Source organism: Odontomachus brunneus, unplaced genomic scaffold, assembly GCF_010583005.1.
Source record: "Odontomachus brunneus isolate Ranch 3 - 2012 unplaced genomic scaffold, Obru_v1 Obru_scaffold_034, whole genome shotgun sequence".
NCBI lineage: Eukaryota > Metazoa > Arthropoda > Insecta > Hymenoptera > Formicidae > Odontomachus > Odontomachus brunneus.
The window spans coordinates 1,249,366-1,267,421 of NW_022639484.1; the positions used below are offsets into that span (position 1 = coordinate 1,249,366).

General features: G+C 33.2%; 2 protein-coding genes across 2 annotated transcripts in view; one reads left to right on the forward strand and one right to left on the reverse strand.

Annotated features, from left to right (window-relative positions):
- Window positions 1-356, forward strand: part of LOC116843615 (piggyBac transposable element-derived protein 4-like) — a 10,855-nt gene extending 10,499 nt beyond the window's left edge. Inside the window, exon 3 of the mRNA XM_032814149.1 lies at window positions 330-356. Within this exon, the coding sequence (XP_032670040.1) occupies window positions 330-341 (12 nt within the window). The 3' untranslated portion in view covers window positions 342-356. The remainder of the gene's footprint in view (window positions 1-329) is intronic.
- LOC116843617 overlaps window positions 1-17,630 on the reverse strand; it is a 76,751-nt gene extending 59,121 nt beyond the window's left edge. The window contains exon 1 of the mRNA XM_032814153.1: window positions 17,173-17,630. Coding sequence (XP_032670044.1) covers window positions 17,173-17,175 — 3 coding nt within the window. The 5' untranslated portion in view covers window positions 17,176-17,630. The remainder of the gene's footprint in view (window positions 1-17,172) is intronic.
- Window positions 17,631-18,056: the final 426 nt, after the last annotated feature.

The following is an 18,056-nucleotide window of genomic DNA, read 5'->3' on the forward strand; positions in this document are numbered from 1 at the left end:
GTGTGTGTGTGTGTGTGTGTGTGTGTGTGTGTGTGTGTGTGTGTGTGTGTGTGTGTGTGCGTGCGTGCGTGCGTGCGTGCGTGCGTGCATGCGTACGTGTGTGTGTAGAATACATGTGAAGATGAATGGCAGCGAATCACAAGAGAAAGGTTCTCGAAAAAATTTTATATAAAAAATAACAAAAATTGTAACAACTCGTTATTTTTTCGGTATTAATAATGTGATTATTTATTAACAATATCGAATTATTTTTCAAGATAAATAACGATAACAATAACAAGTTGTCATTAAATAATTCCTTCCTTTTTTCCTTTTCTGCTCGTTCAAAGGTCACGAAGTGATGGACACAGGCAGTGTGTAAATGTCTTCCAATCAATGACAGGTAATTTGTAGACTGATTACTCGTGCGTGCAACAATTACAATCGTTAAATGGATGAAATGTGATCGTAAACAAGTCATAATGTTAGTGATATAATCATTATACGAAAGCAATCGATGTTCGTGTTCGATGTCAATACTGCTCTGTTGGCGTTTCGTGAAAAATAATATCAGTAATTCTGTCCAAATAGACAGATGTACATACGTAAATTTGGTGGTAATTTTACAAAGCAATTTGTAATGTTTACGTCCCTTACGAGTAATTCATATGACATTCATATTTTTTTATCACATAGAAAGACGCAATAGAAATACGCAATAGAAATACGAAAAAATACAAGGAAAATGAGATACAAGAAATATAAAAAAATACAATGAAAAATTTTTCTCAAAATAATATGTTATGTAAAATACGATATGAAAATATGAGTGTAACTTTTAGTAAATGTATCGTCACATCAATGTAATAAAAAAATTATATCATTGTATGGTATAGATTTAATGATTTATCTAGAACATACAATATATATGCTTTATAAATAATTATAATAATAAAAAAATTTTAAGTTTCCACCATCAATTGTCTCACGTCGTGATAATCATGGAAATCTATCTGGGCGCATATTGATTCTGGCAGCTGCGATTTGTTTTCGTACAATTTATTTCACTCTGCTGATTATTTCATTACAACCAAATATTACCAAAAGAAAGATATGTCTTAGAAATGGGATATTGGTCGATAATGCGATAACCTCGCTGTTACAACCATTTGAACTGTTCCGAAATGAATTCTCGCAACACGGCGCAATAATTTTAAGCTAACGATCAATATTTATCTGCCCACTCGTGTATCTGGAGAAGTTTGATGTGAAATGTAAACTTTTATCTATTGATTAAAAGTTGTCATTTAATTAAATACTATACTAACTTGATTAAGCACAAGAGTAAATAATACTAAATCAGATGTACGATTTTCGATGCACGAATTGTAAATATCTGCCTACGTAATGTGGATATTTGGTCATTATTCTCAATGCAAACGGTAAACTGAAAACCCGCAATAATATAAATTGTAAAACAATGATAAAACTGAAATAACAAGGAGGAATATTTAAAACCGAAGTATTTTAAACTTTCACGCTCTTTTTGCTATCTAAGTCTTTCAGCTTGTCAATATGCAGAGAGAATTTTAAAAATTACATCAATTTAGAAATTAATATAAATATTTTTTTGTAACTGAGAAACATATCGACATTCTGTTTTAATTAATCATCTTCCTGTTTCATACGTGCTATATTTTAGAGGAACTCAAATTTACTATTAAAAAATTTATTATATTTCTTAGTAAGATAACTACTGCTGACAGTTTATTCCTGTGTTACTCTAAAACACAATACGGTAAAATTGAAAAGAGAATTTATGAATACAAACAACATATAAAATTGTTTTCGTTACGGTTTATATACAATAATACGAAAGAAGTTCCTCATATTCCTAAACATATTTATATCTTCTTATATTATTATATATATTTCTGTATTTATATCCTATCTTCTTAAGAAATATTTTTAGGTAGTGTAATCATGTATATTCTCAATAACATCGTCAGATATATGTATATCTAATTTTTAGTGTTTTGTGCGTGTAAATATACTAATAGAAAAAATATCTTAAAAATAAAAAAAGTATTTATTCGATGGGCACTAATAACATGTATTTACTTACACTAATATAAAAAATTGTTTAAATAAGAAAAACTACATTTTCTTAAGACTTTTAGCTATTCGTGAAAACAATTATTTATTTTATTTAAATAAAAGAATTTAGATTTAAGTAAATAAATAAATATGTTATTAGTATCTACTGCGAATAAATATTTCATATTTTCCAGATATTTTTTCTCTCAGCTCAAAAATCAACGAAACGGCTAATTTTGCCGATGTTAGTGCGTAATTGAGGCATGTCGATCTGCCACGCAGATTTCGATAATCCAGCGTACACCGGTCGTTTGTTTTTACGCGTTGCTTTTTTATTGACTGCTATTGTTTCTTCACGGCGATATCAATTACCAAAGTCGATACACTGACGCGCGCCCGCACATGTTCGAGGACTCGTTATTTTCGAGGGAACTTTATCCACTGTTTGTGTATGCTAATGGTAGGGTACGGACGAACCCATAGAAGTGGGTTTATAAAAGCAAAGGTGCCGTTGTACGCGAAAATTGATACAATTCCGCGTGGCTTTCAGACTTATCCGGTGATTAATGTCGCGTTTTACGCCGATGACGACGACGCACTCGTGGGGATTGCGTGGAAGAGGAGATAATTCGCGTCATAGATAAGTTCAATTATTCGGTGTTCTTACGACACGAGCAGCCGATATTATTCCACTTCTCGTTGTAATTCACGGCGCTATTATTCTGGTCTTCCGCCTTCCATCCCGTTCACAGGGATGTTATTTTTCCGAACGTAAAAGAGAAAAATAAATTATTCCCTTTGCGTTTACACGTCGCGTAACAACGCTTCACGTAACACGTTTCGCTTCTCTTTCGAGTGAGTTTCATCGTTTCGTAAACGTTCGTTCACTCGCACGCTAACAAATGAATATTTCCTATCCGACTTATAATGCGTAATTACGCCGCACGTGGAACATGTAGAGCGCGATCCGTCGACTCTAATAAGCCGTGCGGTTGCAATGATACTACGCAAATATACTGTATCACTATTCACTGTATCACTATTATTCGTGGAAACGCAAACGAACTTTAAATCTAAATTCATTATTCAAAGTCATTACTCAAAAAGTACTTAATGAAAAAATACGTTATTATAGTGTTTTGCAAAACTTTTGAGATAAGCTACAAGAATATGTAACAAAAAATAGGGAGTTCCACTTAGAAAATTCAAGTTGACTTTGGCGTGACCTTAATGCCTCGATCCAAGGTCAGACAAATAGTAGCTTTAATCCGAAATTCTAGAAAAGCTCCTTTTTTTAGAATAACTAACAGAAATAGTAGCTTTGCCTTTTATGACCTTCTCCAAACCCTACAACTTTTATATTAAACATTTTTTCGTAAAACGTATATTTTTTTAAATATTGAGGTGGGAATTTTTTAAATAAACACTCTATATATATACTAATGGCTGGACGCGTATCTAACCCTGGATATTCTTATTTGATTTGGTTTTTAAATACGAATATTTAAATTTTCAACATGGAATATATACAGGGTTGGGGAAGTTAATTTTTAATCAAGTCTCTTTAAAGCTGATGGCCTTTAAAATGAACAGAGTTGAATTAATTCAAAGATAAACATAAAAAAAGATTAATTTAAATAAAGTTACGTTAAAATTCAATGACTTTATTAAAGTTAAAAGTTAATTCTCTAAAGCAATATACATATGCTTTTTGTATAATTAATTATTTCAATCGTCGATTAAATTTATGTGGAAGAACAAAAAATGTACGGAAAGAATTTTATAATCAAAGGATAGATTGACATTTTGCAGTAATTAACTATTTTTTTATTTAGTATATGCTATTTATATTTTTAGGATCTGTGAAATATAGAAAAGATTGAGATTATTTGGCTATCGGCGTAAGTTGGCAAAATCGATTATTTTTATTGTTCTTTAACAGATTTCAGAATCAAGCAAGCAGAGATTTCAAAGTCATCTTTGACATGTTTAAAAATCTTACTTACTTGTATAATTCTGTAACTTGTTAGAAAATAGCAGAAATAATTTTGCTAATTTACTTCGGTTTTTCTATTATTAAAAAAATTTGTTATATTTTTAATAAAATTTACTATGTTAACAGGATATGTCATACTGATAATCTATTTCTATACTATTAGATACATAAAATTGAAAAGAATTTTTATACATAAAAAGACTATAATATTCTCTTTATATATTTTCTGTAAGAAATTACCGAAACTGTTTTGTACTAAGTATTCCAAACAAAAAAAGGAACAACAGCGCTTAATAAAACGAAAAAGATCCTTATTTTTCATTTTTCTTATTTTATTCGTAAGCAGCAGGACGAAATAATTTTAATATTAATGATTTATTTTAATTTATATAAAAATTTTTAATAAGTTAAAGCCAATGCATTTTAAAGTAGTTAGTTTAAGCTTAAATTTAACTCACTTAAAAATTAAGTAAGTTAAGTTATCAATTTTCTAACTTAACTTTTAATTGATTAATTAGTTATTACATAATTTTAAATATATGTATATATTTATTATATATTATATTAAAAGTTTAAATATTTGTGAAATATATATATATTTTTTTTTTAAACAAAATAATAAGAACGTCCAGAGTTTGGCACGTGTCCAAGCATTGGTACATTTACTTTACGACCTGAAAATTATGTTGGGCAACTGCGACATAAAAAATACTTCAAAATTCTCTTTGGCAAATTTCACTTACGTTCTGTATTGTGAGCGAAAGAACGCGATGAGACAAAAATTTGCAGTTCACCGTATCTATATTTAAAACTCTTTATTAAAGAGTTGAAATATGTTTTCCGAGAAATGCAATGCGAAGGACATGAAAGTCAAAACAATCGTTAAGGAAAGAAAAAGATTCGAGCTCAGCAAAGAATCCATTTCTGAGATATGTTTTGGATATTCATTTTTGATGTGTTTTAGGTCAATTCGGTCCATTTGTGCACGCGATCTAAAATCTGAGGCAACTCGATATCGTTTTATCTAGAATTCTTTATATCCGCTACATTCGCATTGGAAGCAGAAACGAAGCGGGCGGATCATGCGCGAAAGAAACGCACGAACCGTTCGTTTGACATTTCGCGTGTCGCGTCGCCTGCAAAAAGACATAACATACGTGCGGAAAAGACAACACGACAAAATTATACGAGACACAATGGATAGCTCTTTTTCGCCCTATTTTGATCTTCGCCAGTCATTCGAATCGTTCGAAGGAAAGCGCGAAACATCGATTTCCGACAACCCGATGCTGATTAACGATCGGAACAACGTAATCGCCATAGATCCGACGTAGATTCCGTTAAAACGATACATGCGTTTTCGCGTGCGTAGGCGTTCGTAACGCGGACGGGGGCAGCCGGGGAAGGAAAAGAGAACGGAAAGCGAAATAGCGAGGAGCTGAAAAGAGAGCGAGATCAGGAAAGGAACGTCGAAGGTTCGAAGCGGGCCGGGGGCGAGTGTTGGGGATGCGAAGCACCCCACGTCCGGAGGGAACGGGAAGAGAGGGCAGTGGATCGCGTGGTTACGCTCTCGTCTCGGATGTGGGACATCCTGGCGTCTCTATGTCTGGTGGCATACAAAAAGCGTCGCCGCGTCTCTCCTATGTTTCTTCTCCTTCTTCGTTGTCGTCATCGTGACCGTCAGTCACTTCTATTCCGTTCTTTCTTTCTCTTTTCTTTCTCTCTCTCTCTTCCGCTGCCTTCTCCCTCTTCTCCCTTTCTCTTCATTTATTACATTTTTTTAGTTCTTTTTTCGCTTTTCGTTAATGATAGGAAGTCTAATAATGTTTATATATAGATATTACTAGGGTTGGATGAGTTAACTTGAGTGATAACTGAGGTCATTTGTGTCCAGGCTATTTTAAAAAGTACTTGTAGTACTACTTTCTCTCGCGGTTCTTTTTGCTAAAAAAACTTGAGGACGAAAACTCACAGCTCATGAATCACTGGGAAAGACTCTTCTTACGGAGTTCCGAGTAGTTCATATTGCGCGTGGACATAAATGACCACGTGTGCCAAAAGTATAAGTTTCAGCTTGTTGCTTTTTTTATTCAATTACCTCTTACACAATCATTTTTATAAGAATTATTAAAAGACGTACATTTGTTACTTATTTTGTAGAATGCGATACAGTAGTGTGCGATGAACATCTATACGCTATTTACAAAATTTGTACCGAATAAACTTTTTTAAAGATTTGTATAAATAATATCTTTGTGTGTGTGTATTATTTTTAATAATTTTGTATAAAAAGAAAATATTTAGTTTTAGAAATAATTTTTTTTGTTTTCTGAGCGCGTTTTTCCCCATCTTTCAAGTTGACGATTTTCACGCTCGCATAATTTTTCTAACACCTGTTTATATTAGAAAAGCCTAGAAAGATTTATTTTTAAATCTTTTTTTAAGTGTGTTTTTAAGTATGAAATTTCAAATGATATAATAATTTTTACCCATTTTTAAATATTATTAATAATAAAATATTTGACAATTTCTTTTTCAAAACTGCTATGTAGTTTTCAACTAGAAGCATAAAACAAGTTTCAACAATTTTTTTGAATTTTTTCAAACACTCTAAGGAAAAGAAAATCAAGGAAAATAGAAATGATCTTGGTTACCACACCGAAAGTGTCATAAATATCTTACCATACAAAAAATTAATATTTTTCAACTTATTTTTAACTTAACTTACTTCAATTTACGTAATTTTTAACTTATCTAAACTTCATAATTTCTAAGTTAACTTATTGAATTAAGTTTAAAAGTTGATGAATTAACTTAAGTTAAAAGTTACATAAAATTAACTTAAATTACATAAACAAAAACTAAATTAAAAATTAAGTTAAAAGTAAAGTAAAAATTGAATTAACTTATTAAAATTAAAAATTTATTATGCAAAGTAATATATATATATTTTTTGCATAATTCACTTTTTAATCGTGAATTAAAACTGTATGTAATAGTGTATGAAAAAGTATAGTCTTTTAAAAGAAAATGTCGAATGTGAATGTTTGCACTCGATATTCCGTACAAGAACAGAACACTGATGTTCAGAGAAATAAAATTAAATTCTATTGGCATTATTTTGAATTTTGATTATTTTATTTATATAAGCAGCTCGGAATTTGTGTGCATGTGTATGTGTGTGTAATTTTAATAGTAATGAGAAAGAGAAAGAATTATTTTAACTTGCATAAAAATGTTAATTAATTATAATTAATGCATTTTAGGTTAAGCAGCTTAGTTTATATATAAAATTAACTCATTTATAATTAGCTAAGATATTATTAATTACTAACTTTTTAGTACTTTACTAACAATTATTAACCTTTTTATCTTAGCTTTTAACTAACTTTAACTGACTACTTACTGCCCAATTTTAAATATTACCTAGGTTAATTCAAGATTATCTGTTTGTTTTTTTCTATCAGTTTCACTTATATTATTATCTTGGTTATATTATATTATTATATTATATTATACTCTTGGTTATATTCTTTTTCATATACATACATACAGATACACATTTGTATGTACTATTTTTTTTTCAACTGTCATCTAGTACTATAAAAGTACTTATTTTTACCTAGCGTTTAAAAGGACTTTCTTCCAAAACACATAATAAATAATGTATCCCTTCTGTCTCTCAATTTTTCTTTCTCCCTTTCTTCCTTCTTCTTTGTATATCTTTAATCGTTATCCATTTTTCGATTCATTATTTTCTACCTTATCATGTATACGATCGAGATTGCGAAAGCAGATTTCGATTCTCGCGGAAAGTTCCTAATTCATTAATTACCGAGCGGTATATCTTCCTCCGTTCTTTTTCCGTTTTCTGCGTTTTGTCCGAAGGCACGATTGCGGATCGCGATGAAGGGTTTCCGTGGGTCCATTGTCTCTCGACGGGGAGGAAAGAGATTCCGTAGGCGCGGATTATCGCCGAGCTTTTATTGGAGACGTAGTGGGACTCTTCTCAGAACGAATGATTCTCTCACTGGCATATCTAAGGTCTGGTTTGGGATTGTTTTTCCTCAAAAGTCGGTCAACCGAATCGTTGTGGCTGGTATTTTCCTAAGTATCTTTAACCTTTCCGAAAGCTTTGTCTCTCCCTTGGCTACCACGAATACAGTACATTTGATCGCTCCCGACGGAAATGTCATTAAGACCGCTGTTTACGCGAGAGTAATGATAAAAAGTAATGATAAAAAGATCTTTCCGGAGTGAGCTGTGTAAAACAATGTCCAAATGAGAAATCCGAGTTTCTCGAATAAGAGATTAGAGATTATGAATACAGCTTAGAAAATGAATTCTTGTTGATAGTAGAGTTTCATTTTTTATTAGCCTTTAATTATTTGGAAAAAAGAAAAAGAAGCTATCAACCATCAATGTATCTTCCATCAATTAGACCGTAGTATTTTGCTAAAAGATTTTAACTATTATGAAAGAGTAAATATATATTAAAAACCATGCTTAAATTATAACTTTTTAAGGATTTATCCTATAAATGATGTGGAATAAAATCTTAAAAAATTCAATCTGTTTAGAGGTTGAGTTTCTCTAAAAACTCCGATTAATCTTAACCTAGGTTACCTGGAAAACGTTACTCACTGTGAAACATCACTTTTTAAATTCTTTCTTAAAGTGGACGATATAAACGTGTTAAATGAAATCGCAGTGAAGGATTTAATTTCGCTTAGTGCAACTTCTGTACGCAGGACGACTCGCGGTGTTCGAGAACACGCTGCAAAAAAGAAGACTATGCGGGATTAACGCGAAGATCGGTAATATATTTTGCGAAAGAAAGAATGTTTATCGTTTACCGAGAAGGAGAGTATCGTGAACGTTAACGGAAGTGCCCGTCGTAAAGTCGCGAAACGTTGCTTCGCTCACGGTCGACGCAGATATAGGTATGTTCGTCCAACTGGCATCGAGTAAAGAAACTTTATGCATTCTCTGGCGACTGCTCGGACTAGACGTAATGTCTCCAGCATCCGCAGCGGTTACATTTGCCCTTTGATACGCTTACGCGGTTCGTCTCTGCCACGCGGTATCGTGCAAAACTAACTCGCGGGACTCCGACACACAACTAAATAACTAAGAGCGACAAAAATCATGAATTTTTCGCTTGATCTAAGGAATGCGGAAAATATTAGTATTTCGACGGAATGACGAGTGAACAGTTTCGGGAAATATTTACTTGCTATTTTTGGCCATATTTTCTTCAAGTGAATCAGCAAAAATGTAAGTTTACGAGAAAGGCCAATGATAGCCACGCGTTGGAAAGAAATACGTAAATAAATATAAATACATTTATTTGTAAGAATATAATGTCTTGGACGTATCGTAATGTTGGTTATCGTTTTTACATAACAAACGTTTCGGTCGTCTTTTAGACTTTCATCAGTGTGATGTCGCAACGTACTCTTCGAGTGTAATACATATGAATTTATGTAATAATAATAAATAAATGCGCGCCCAATTGGAAGTGACTTGGAGATAGCTGTATAAATCGTGGGAGCCGCAGTGTACAAGAAGATTAGGTCAAACAGAACAAAAAATTCCTTCATCATTTTGCGAACAATCACGTAAATTATTAATTAAAGAAGATCCGTGAATGATCACGCGCCATACAGTAAATGAGCTATGATGGTGGCAAAGTTTGTCGTTATATGTTTGTATATTAGGTCAAACTGAACAAAAAAGTTCACTACCATTTTCCAAATAACTATGTAGATGTTTAGTTTTTAATAAAAAAATTGGTACATTAACACGCACAATTGTACACCAAAACTTCTTTAATTAATAACTAAACATCTTCTTTAATTAATAACTAAACATCTACATAGTTATTTGGAAAATGATAGAGAACTTTTTTGTTCAGTTTGACCTAATATATAAACATACAGCGGTAGATGTCGCCATCACAGCCCATCTACCATATGGTGCGTAATTATTCACGAATCTTTTTTGATTAATAATAATTTTACGTGGTTGTTCGCAAAATGGTAAAGGAACTTTTTGTTCACTTTAATCTAACCAATATCACTGATTTTGCTTAGTAGAAGTAAGATGTCATTGCAAAATTTGTACACACCGAGAAAAAAATGTTTAGTTGTATCAACATTGTTTAAAGTTTGGTGATAATGAACGACCTAACGCGTCTGTTTGGAGGATACGAAATTTCTGGTTTTTAGAACCATAGAAATTTCATGTCTTACAACCAAAATACATTGATTTGTACATTAAAACCAAACATCACAATATATTAATTTTTTTTCTTCGTGTACTACACAAATTCATATATATGTATATGTTATACCAAATACAACTTTTTACGTTTGTGGCGATGGAATTAAACAGCTTCTATGCGCCTTGCGTAATGATATTATGTCTGTGCTTGCATAAATAACAGGATCTACTATTAACTGGCCGTTTCAGCGAAATTTTACTAATTGATTGCAATGCTTATAACTGAATTAACAATAATATTTTAGTGAAAAACACTGATTGTACTTTAGAGAATATCACAGTATGATATAAATAAAGGTAACTTTCTCTGGTTAGTCTTAAGCGACGGTTAACTGGCAGAGTTATCAACTAAAACGGGAGAAAAATTGAAAAAGAGAAAGAGGATTTTTAATTGATCACTTTTTCAGTTAACCTAAGTTTAGATTAATCGGAATTTTTAGAGAAAGTCAACCTAAACAGGCTGAATTTTTTACGATTTTATTTCATATAATTTACAGGATAAATTCTTTCTAAAAGTTATAATTTAAGCATGGTTTTTAATATATATTTACTTTTTCATGATAGTTAAAATCTTTTAGTTAAAACACTACAGTCTAATTGATGGAAGATACATTGATGGGTGATATGTTCTTTTTGTTTTTTCCAAATCAAATTTACTACGAGTGCGACAAAGGTAGTCCATGAAACGTGACGTTCGTAGCGTGTAGAAAGCGTTGTTGCAGCAACGATATGACATGTCAAGCCCGTGGCGCATTCGGCAAACTGTTGCCGCGTTGACATGTATTGTCAGAGGTCTCGTCCAATTAACATCCACATTTTACGTCAATTTTTCTCTTTAATGTGTCACAGTTTGAGAAACATCGAGAAATCTGTGATCAAATTTTGTTGTTGTTAGAAAAACACGAAAGAGATATTTAAACAACTGAAACATTCATCATTAACTTTTGTCGCACAAAAAGTTTAATTTAGACGGGAAAACTTGCATGCAGGATATATTTTCGTCTCGTTACTATTGCCGATTATCACTATATGAAAATATTAATTTATTACAAACTCCATGATAGAAGTATCCTAACTCATTTTGCAACGTAACTCATGTAACATAAACAAGTACTGAAAGCAACTAAACGATGATGCCCATCGCTGTAGATGATTCATTTAAATCCGAAGAGCACGTGCGTACTGTAGGAGAAACCGGGTTAAGTTGACCCAAGGGTTATATTATCCACACGTTTCATTCATATATTTATCATAAAAGCCACAATGGAAAAAGCGACTGCAAAATGTTCTTTTTAAGACACATTCTCTTCAAATGAATCAGTAAAAATTCGAAATAGGCTTTCATGATTATTAAAATATGAGACAATCGGTGATAGAAATTCTACAATTGTTTTAATTATATTTGTGAGACGAATATCAAATAAATCATCATACAATAATGTAAATTTCTTGTCATATTGATACAACTACAAATTTATTGGAAGTTATGTTTAAATTTACATTGTGACATATTGTTTTAAACAAATTTTTTATTATTCTTTTCGTAATTCCTTTGTATTATTATTTCGTCATAGATATGACAGAAATATGATAAGTATTATAATAGATAATATGAAAAAATACCATATGAACCATTCATAATTCTCTTAAAGTGAATCAGTGAAACATCATTGAAAGCAGTAAATAGACACTGATTTATAGTTATAAATATAGCATTGAAACTGCTCAGTCTTATAACTGATATCAATGACTATTCACTGATTTAAGAGAGAAGGAACAAAATCTTTATAAATCATGTAATAAAATTATTGCCAAATTTACATACGACTATCAGGGATATGTCTATCAGGGATGTTTCTGACTGAACCAGTAAAAAGAGTATTTCACTGACAATCTAAATATTTACTGATTTTTAATGAAAATATTTTACTACTACGTATTATATTCCACTGATTTTGATCAGTGCAAGATTTTATTGCAAAATCTGTAGTGCACAAGTTCGTTATACGCTATATTAAATCCAACTTTCTGTATTTACAACGATGGAATTAACGGCTTTCATACGCCTTGTACGCAATGGTATTGTTTGTGTTTGCAAACTGCGTAAATAATGGAAATAGTCGCTACTATTAACTGATGTTTTCCGTTACTGATTACTATGCTATACTTATAACTGAATCACTAGTTATAAATATAACATTAAAGATCAGTAAAAAATATATTGATTGTATTAATTAAAAAGTAAAAGTTACTAATTAAAAAGTAGGTATTTTTCCTATGTTCTTTAAAGCTGCGAGATTAAAGACAGAGAGAGGAAGAAAGAAAGAAGGAAAGATTAAAAGGATCACAGAGTCAAAGAATGAGAAAAATAAAGGAAACAAAAGGATAAAAAAGTATAATCACCCAAAAGATAAAACGCTTATTATTGATTTCTTTTAGTCATACATAGTCATTGACATTCCAGAAAAATTCTTTTTTTCTTGCAATTAGCGATTGTTGTTCACAATTTTAGTTATGAAGTTCTCTTTTAGTATCATAAAATGTAGGCAAGAAGTTTAATCAATACTGATAATAAAAAAAAAACAGATTTTTATCTGGAGAGAAATGTCGATAAAAGAGTTTTTATCTTACGTAAAAGAATATGTTTTATGGAAAAGAGGGAGAGAAAGATGTTACAAATGATTTATACTATGCGCTGCTTATGCTTGTTAATAAGATTACACATTATCGTTAAGACATTGATAAAAACTGACAAATATATAAAAAAGTAAAAAAGAATGAAAATATAAGTGAGGTAGCAAGAAATAAAAAAATAGAAAATAAAAAACGGAGAAATGAAAGGCAGAGAGAGAGAGAGAGAGAGAGAGAGAGAGAGGAGGAGAGAGTGGAAAAAAGAGGAGAGGATTGTAGAGCTCTCTTGTGTTTTCACTAATTGTGCTTGTTGATAATATTACACATATTTAAAATATACAGCAAAGGCCAAATAGTACGCATTTTTATTGTTTTATTGTTCTAAAAAAACAAATTTTGCAATCTGCTCTTTTCACTGTCGCTCTCATAATAAATACATAAATAAAATGCATTACCAACATGACCCTCGGGTCAAGGTGATTTGATTTCCCCTATACTTCATCCCCGTAAAACGCCGCAGTCGTTCTCGCGAAAGCAATTCGGAGTGCCATCGATCTACACTCGCCTCGGCCTGGTGCACGGTAAGTTAGAAATGTGGAGACTCCTCATCGATGCGTTACGACTGCATCAGCGGTACGATGCACTTTCCCGCCTCCTGCCTCGATCATCTCGCCGCAGAGCCGCAAAACCGATCGGGACGGGAACGCGAAACAGGCACGTCTCGCCCGTCTCGGGTGTGATATATCGTGCAATTCGCTACGATTGCACGATTCGTACTAATCTTCCATAAACGCGTCACCCACTTCTCTTGTCACTTCCGCGTGCGCGTTGCCAGTCCTCTCCGTTGACCTTTTACGGCTCCCGGCGCCGATAGATTTACGCCCGACGCTGAGGAATATCGAGAGTATATAAGTGTTTAAATAAATACTTCGGGATGCACGCGTTTGCTATGCAAATGACATTTTGTGTTGGTATGTCGAATTCTGCGAGTGCGCGCCGTTCAAAAGCGCAAGGATAAACCCTTTTTTCTCTATTACGGAAGTTACTCTTTCCGCTGCTGTTTTATTCGATCTCCTGCGGAAACATCCCCTCGTGATCACGAGTATATCCCTTTTCACACGGTCAGATCGCTTCGAATGAGAAATAATTTTACAATTGCGTTCGTGTCTGCGCTGAGTTTTTGCGTGGATGCATACTCGCAGGACGCCAAGTACCTTTAGGTATCTACAGTTACATTTATAGTATCTACAGGATGTCTTGTAATTTACGGAGAAACTATGTATAGATAGATTAAATCAAACTGAACAAAAAATTCCTTTACCATTTTGCGAATAACCACGTCAAATTTTGAGTTATTAATCCAAAGTTATTAATCCAAGAAGATTCGTGAATGATCACGCGTCACGTACGATAGATGAGCCGTGATAGCAACGTTTGCCACTTGTACAGGCTGTTGCACTTACATACAGGTCAGTACGACGGATTGCCTCGTCGGCAGGCGCGCGTACCGTGTCATAGTAGACCTTGGCGAAATTGTCACGCGCGCAATTGAACGCAGTAAACTTCATAGGAAAGAAAGCGTACCTGCCGACGAGGCAACCCGTCGTACTGTATGTAAGTGCAACAACCTGTATGTTAGGTCAAACCAAACAAGAACATCCTCTCTCTCTGTCATTTTCCAAATGACCATGCAGATGTTTAGTTATTAATTAAAAAAGATTGATGCATTACCGCGCATAACTGTACACCAAACTTCTTTAAGTAATAACTAAATATGTACGTGATCATTTGGAAAATAGAAGACTTTTTATCCAGTTTGACCTAATATACAAGGCATACAGAGGTAGACGTTGCCACCACAACTCATCTACCGTATGGCGCGTGATCGTTTATGAATCCGCTTTGATTAATAATTTAGAATTTTATGTGGTTCGCAAAATAGTAGAGAAATTTTTTGTTCAGTTTGACCTAATTTACCTGTACACCGCAGCTCTTCTGAGTGAGTTACCGAATACCCTCTATAGAGCCGCCCTTTATGTCTTATTTCTGTTTATTTCGTAAGTTTATTTCGTATGTTTCATCGAAAGGATATAAAATGAAATGAAGAACTCCAAAGAATAAAAGCGCGCCATACTTACAAAAGAGCGGACACCATGATGAACTCTTAATACGTCGACCTCTGCCTTAATTTTCATTACTCGTGCAAGAAAGAAAGAGAAGAGCTTGACTCTCATAATTATATTATATAAACTAAAGGAACGGTAAATATAAATTTAATTTGGGACGTATTATACACGAAAACATTTTTGATTTGATTAACTAAATGTTTAGTAAAATATGAACGAACCGGAATTTCAGTTGACGTTATTAGAATTTTGTTCAAGTTAATAAAACTTTGCAATTGTTCAAGTTGAACAGTTTTGTTTAACTAGAAATCTTGTTAACTTGAACAGGATTTTGATAACTTCTCTCAATCGAAATTTCTAGTTTATTCATACTTCACTTGACATCTGGTTAATCGAATCAAATTTTTGCACGGAAAAGAATTTGCACGGAAGAATTTTGTAGCAAAAATTGCTACACTTAATTTTATAGAGACATATCGACAGTCTGCTTTAATTTATTATCCTTCCGATTGTAATCTACAATTGTGTAATTTATTTCTAATATTTAAATATTATATATTTATTTTTTGCCTGTCTGTTTGTGCGTTATTTATATTATTTATTTTAATTTTTATATTATTTATTTATTTATTTCGATTTTTATGCAACGAAATATTCCTGATTCACAATAACTGACGAATCCGTTCAGAAGACAAAGGTTACTTTTGAGTAAAGTAATGTAAAAGTAATGTAAAGCTGATGAACGGAAAACAACAAATAATAGTTTCAAAAATATCAGCATCAGACATACGTTGTATTTTGTAATTAATATACTGCGCTTGAGGAATGGCTCTAAATTCCTTTTTCTGTCACTTAACTATAATCATCCCGTTCGAATTTCCATCTTACGCGTCTCCTGACAAAACAATGAATAGCTCTTATTCTTTATTTTCGATATCGAGTGTCTTATCACGTTTTATTTGTTATTTATTATTTAAAGATTATAGTTTACTATCACAAAATTTATTTTTTTAATGGAAGATCAGCTCTGTTGACATTACTAAAAAAACATGGTTAAATTGAAAAAGGATTTTATGTGAAAAAGAGCTATATTATATTTTCTCCCCGTGTATAGATAATTTAACATCTACAACTTTCAACAAATTTTCATTAAAAGGTAATTATTATACAAAGATTATTTTTATTAAAAGATAATAATTTAATTTTTAAATGATATTTGTTAATCATATAACGAAATTTTTCTTTCTCTTATGGAATTTTGTAGTAAATATTTGTTCACGGTAATTTTTGTTATATATTTGTTAGCCATATTTCAATTAAACAAGATGTATCTAACTTATTTAAACATACAAATTGCAGGGCAGTTTAAACACAATGAAATTGGAAACTTATCCATCTGTCAAAATTGAAAGCTATTACTCATGGGCTTATGTAATAATATAATAATGTAATATAATTAATAGCAATAAATAATAATGATTAATGAAAATAATATATTAATATAATTTCTGTGTAAGCCTTTCAAGGACTCTTAACCGTGCGAGTAACAATATATTTTCGCTATTTTCGAAAAAATTTCCAAAAATTATTAAAATTACCTTATTTACTTTTTTTTAAAAAAAATTTGAAATTACTTTACTCTTTTTTAGTTGAAAACCTTTCTATGAAAGAAATTGCTAAGCATTTTAGTAATTTTTAAACAAAAATGCTCCGCGAGCATTTAATAAACACTTTTTGAAATAACCCAAACATGAATATACTTTGGTTGTAAGATTATTTTTTTTAAGGAACGGTTAATTTTTTAAAGAAAGGTTAATTGTTTGGTGAAATTCAAACTTCATTATGTCTTAACTATCTTGCAACCAAATGTACACATATGTATCGATATCCCTAAATTCCTGATCCGTGAAATAATAAACCCGTAATCCCTGGTCAATAAGCTCCTGCAGTATTATAACACCGATTGTAATCGGTAGCCGTCACAAAGCACTCAACGTGTTAATCGATTCAGACTCATCGTTAGACCGCCGTCTCACTCACAAATAATACGATACTCACCATTGTCGTGTTCGTCGACCAAGAGGAATTCTGCGATCCTTACGTCTGTTGTAACTGTGCGAGCGCACGCAGGTAAAACACTGGTCCCGTGTCCTCAGGAGCCTCCTGTACCAAGTTGATTCGGTGTGATTGCCAGATCCCCTGCTGTTCGGTGCCGTTTCTCCACGGATGCTGCGGCGCTTCCACGAGGTGGTCACGAGACGCGGGTTTCGTCACGAGTGACGAAAACTCAAAGCGCGCGGTGCGTACGGCTATCGGCAGGACGAAGGGTAGGAGGAAAAGCCGGTGGAGGAGGAAGAAGTGGAAGAGGAAGAGTAGCGGGGATGATGATGGTGCGGTGGTCTAGCCGGGGGTCGGTACCACGAGAGCTTTCTCTCACACACACACACACACGCACACAGAGGGTGAGAGAGGTACAACGAGGAGAGCTTCGAGAGTTTCGAGGTCAGAGAGCGAGTGAATTGGTGGAACTTGCGCGGGCCACATTTATACACGCGGAGGTACTCTCATCCCCCGCGTCAATCCCTTTCCACCCTGCCGCTCTGAAATTTTTCGTCCATCACGTAAAAGAGCAAAAGGATCCTCTGGTGGGTGTCGTGTCTACCACCACCACGTCATCTTCATCGTCGCCGTCGCGCATCAGCATCGTCGTCATCAATGTGGCGAATGCGTGCTTCCTTCACTCTATTCGTCGTCGCCTGTTGTCGCACGGCTCATCCGACGTATCGTTTTGCGCGCATATCCGGACACGTATTTTTATTGCGTCATCGGCCGCGGTCTCCACCCAGAACGATGAGATCACAGAGCAATCGAGGGGATGTGAAGAGATGCGGGGAGATGTTCAGGATGAGTGCGGGGGCTGAATTTGTACTGCGAAACCGAAC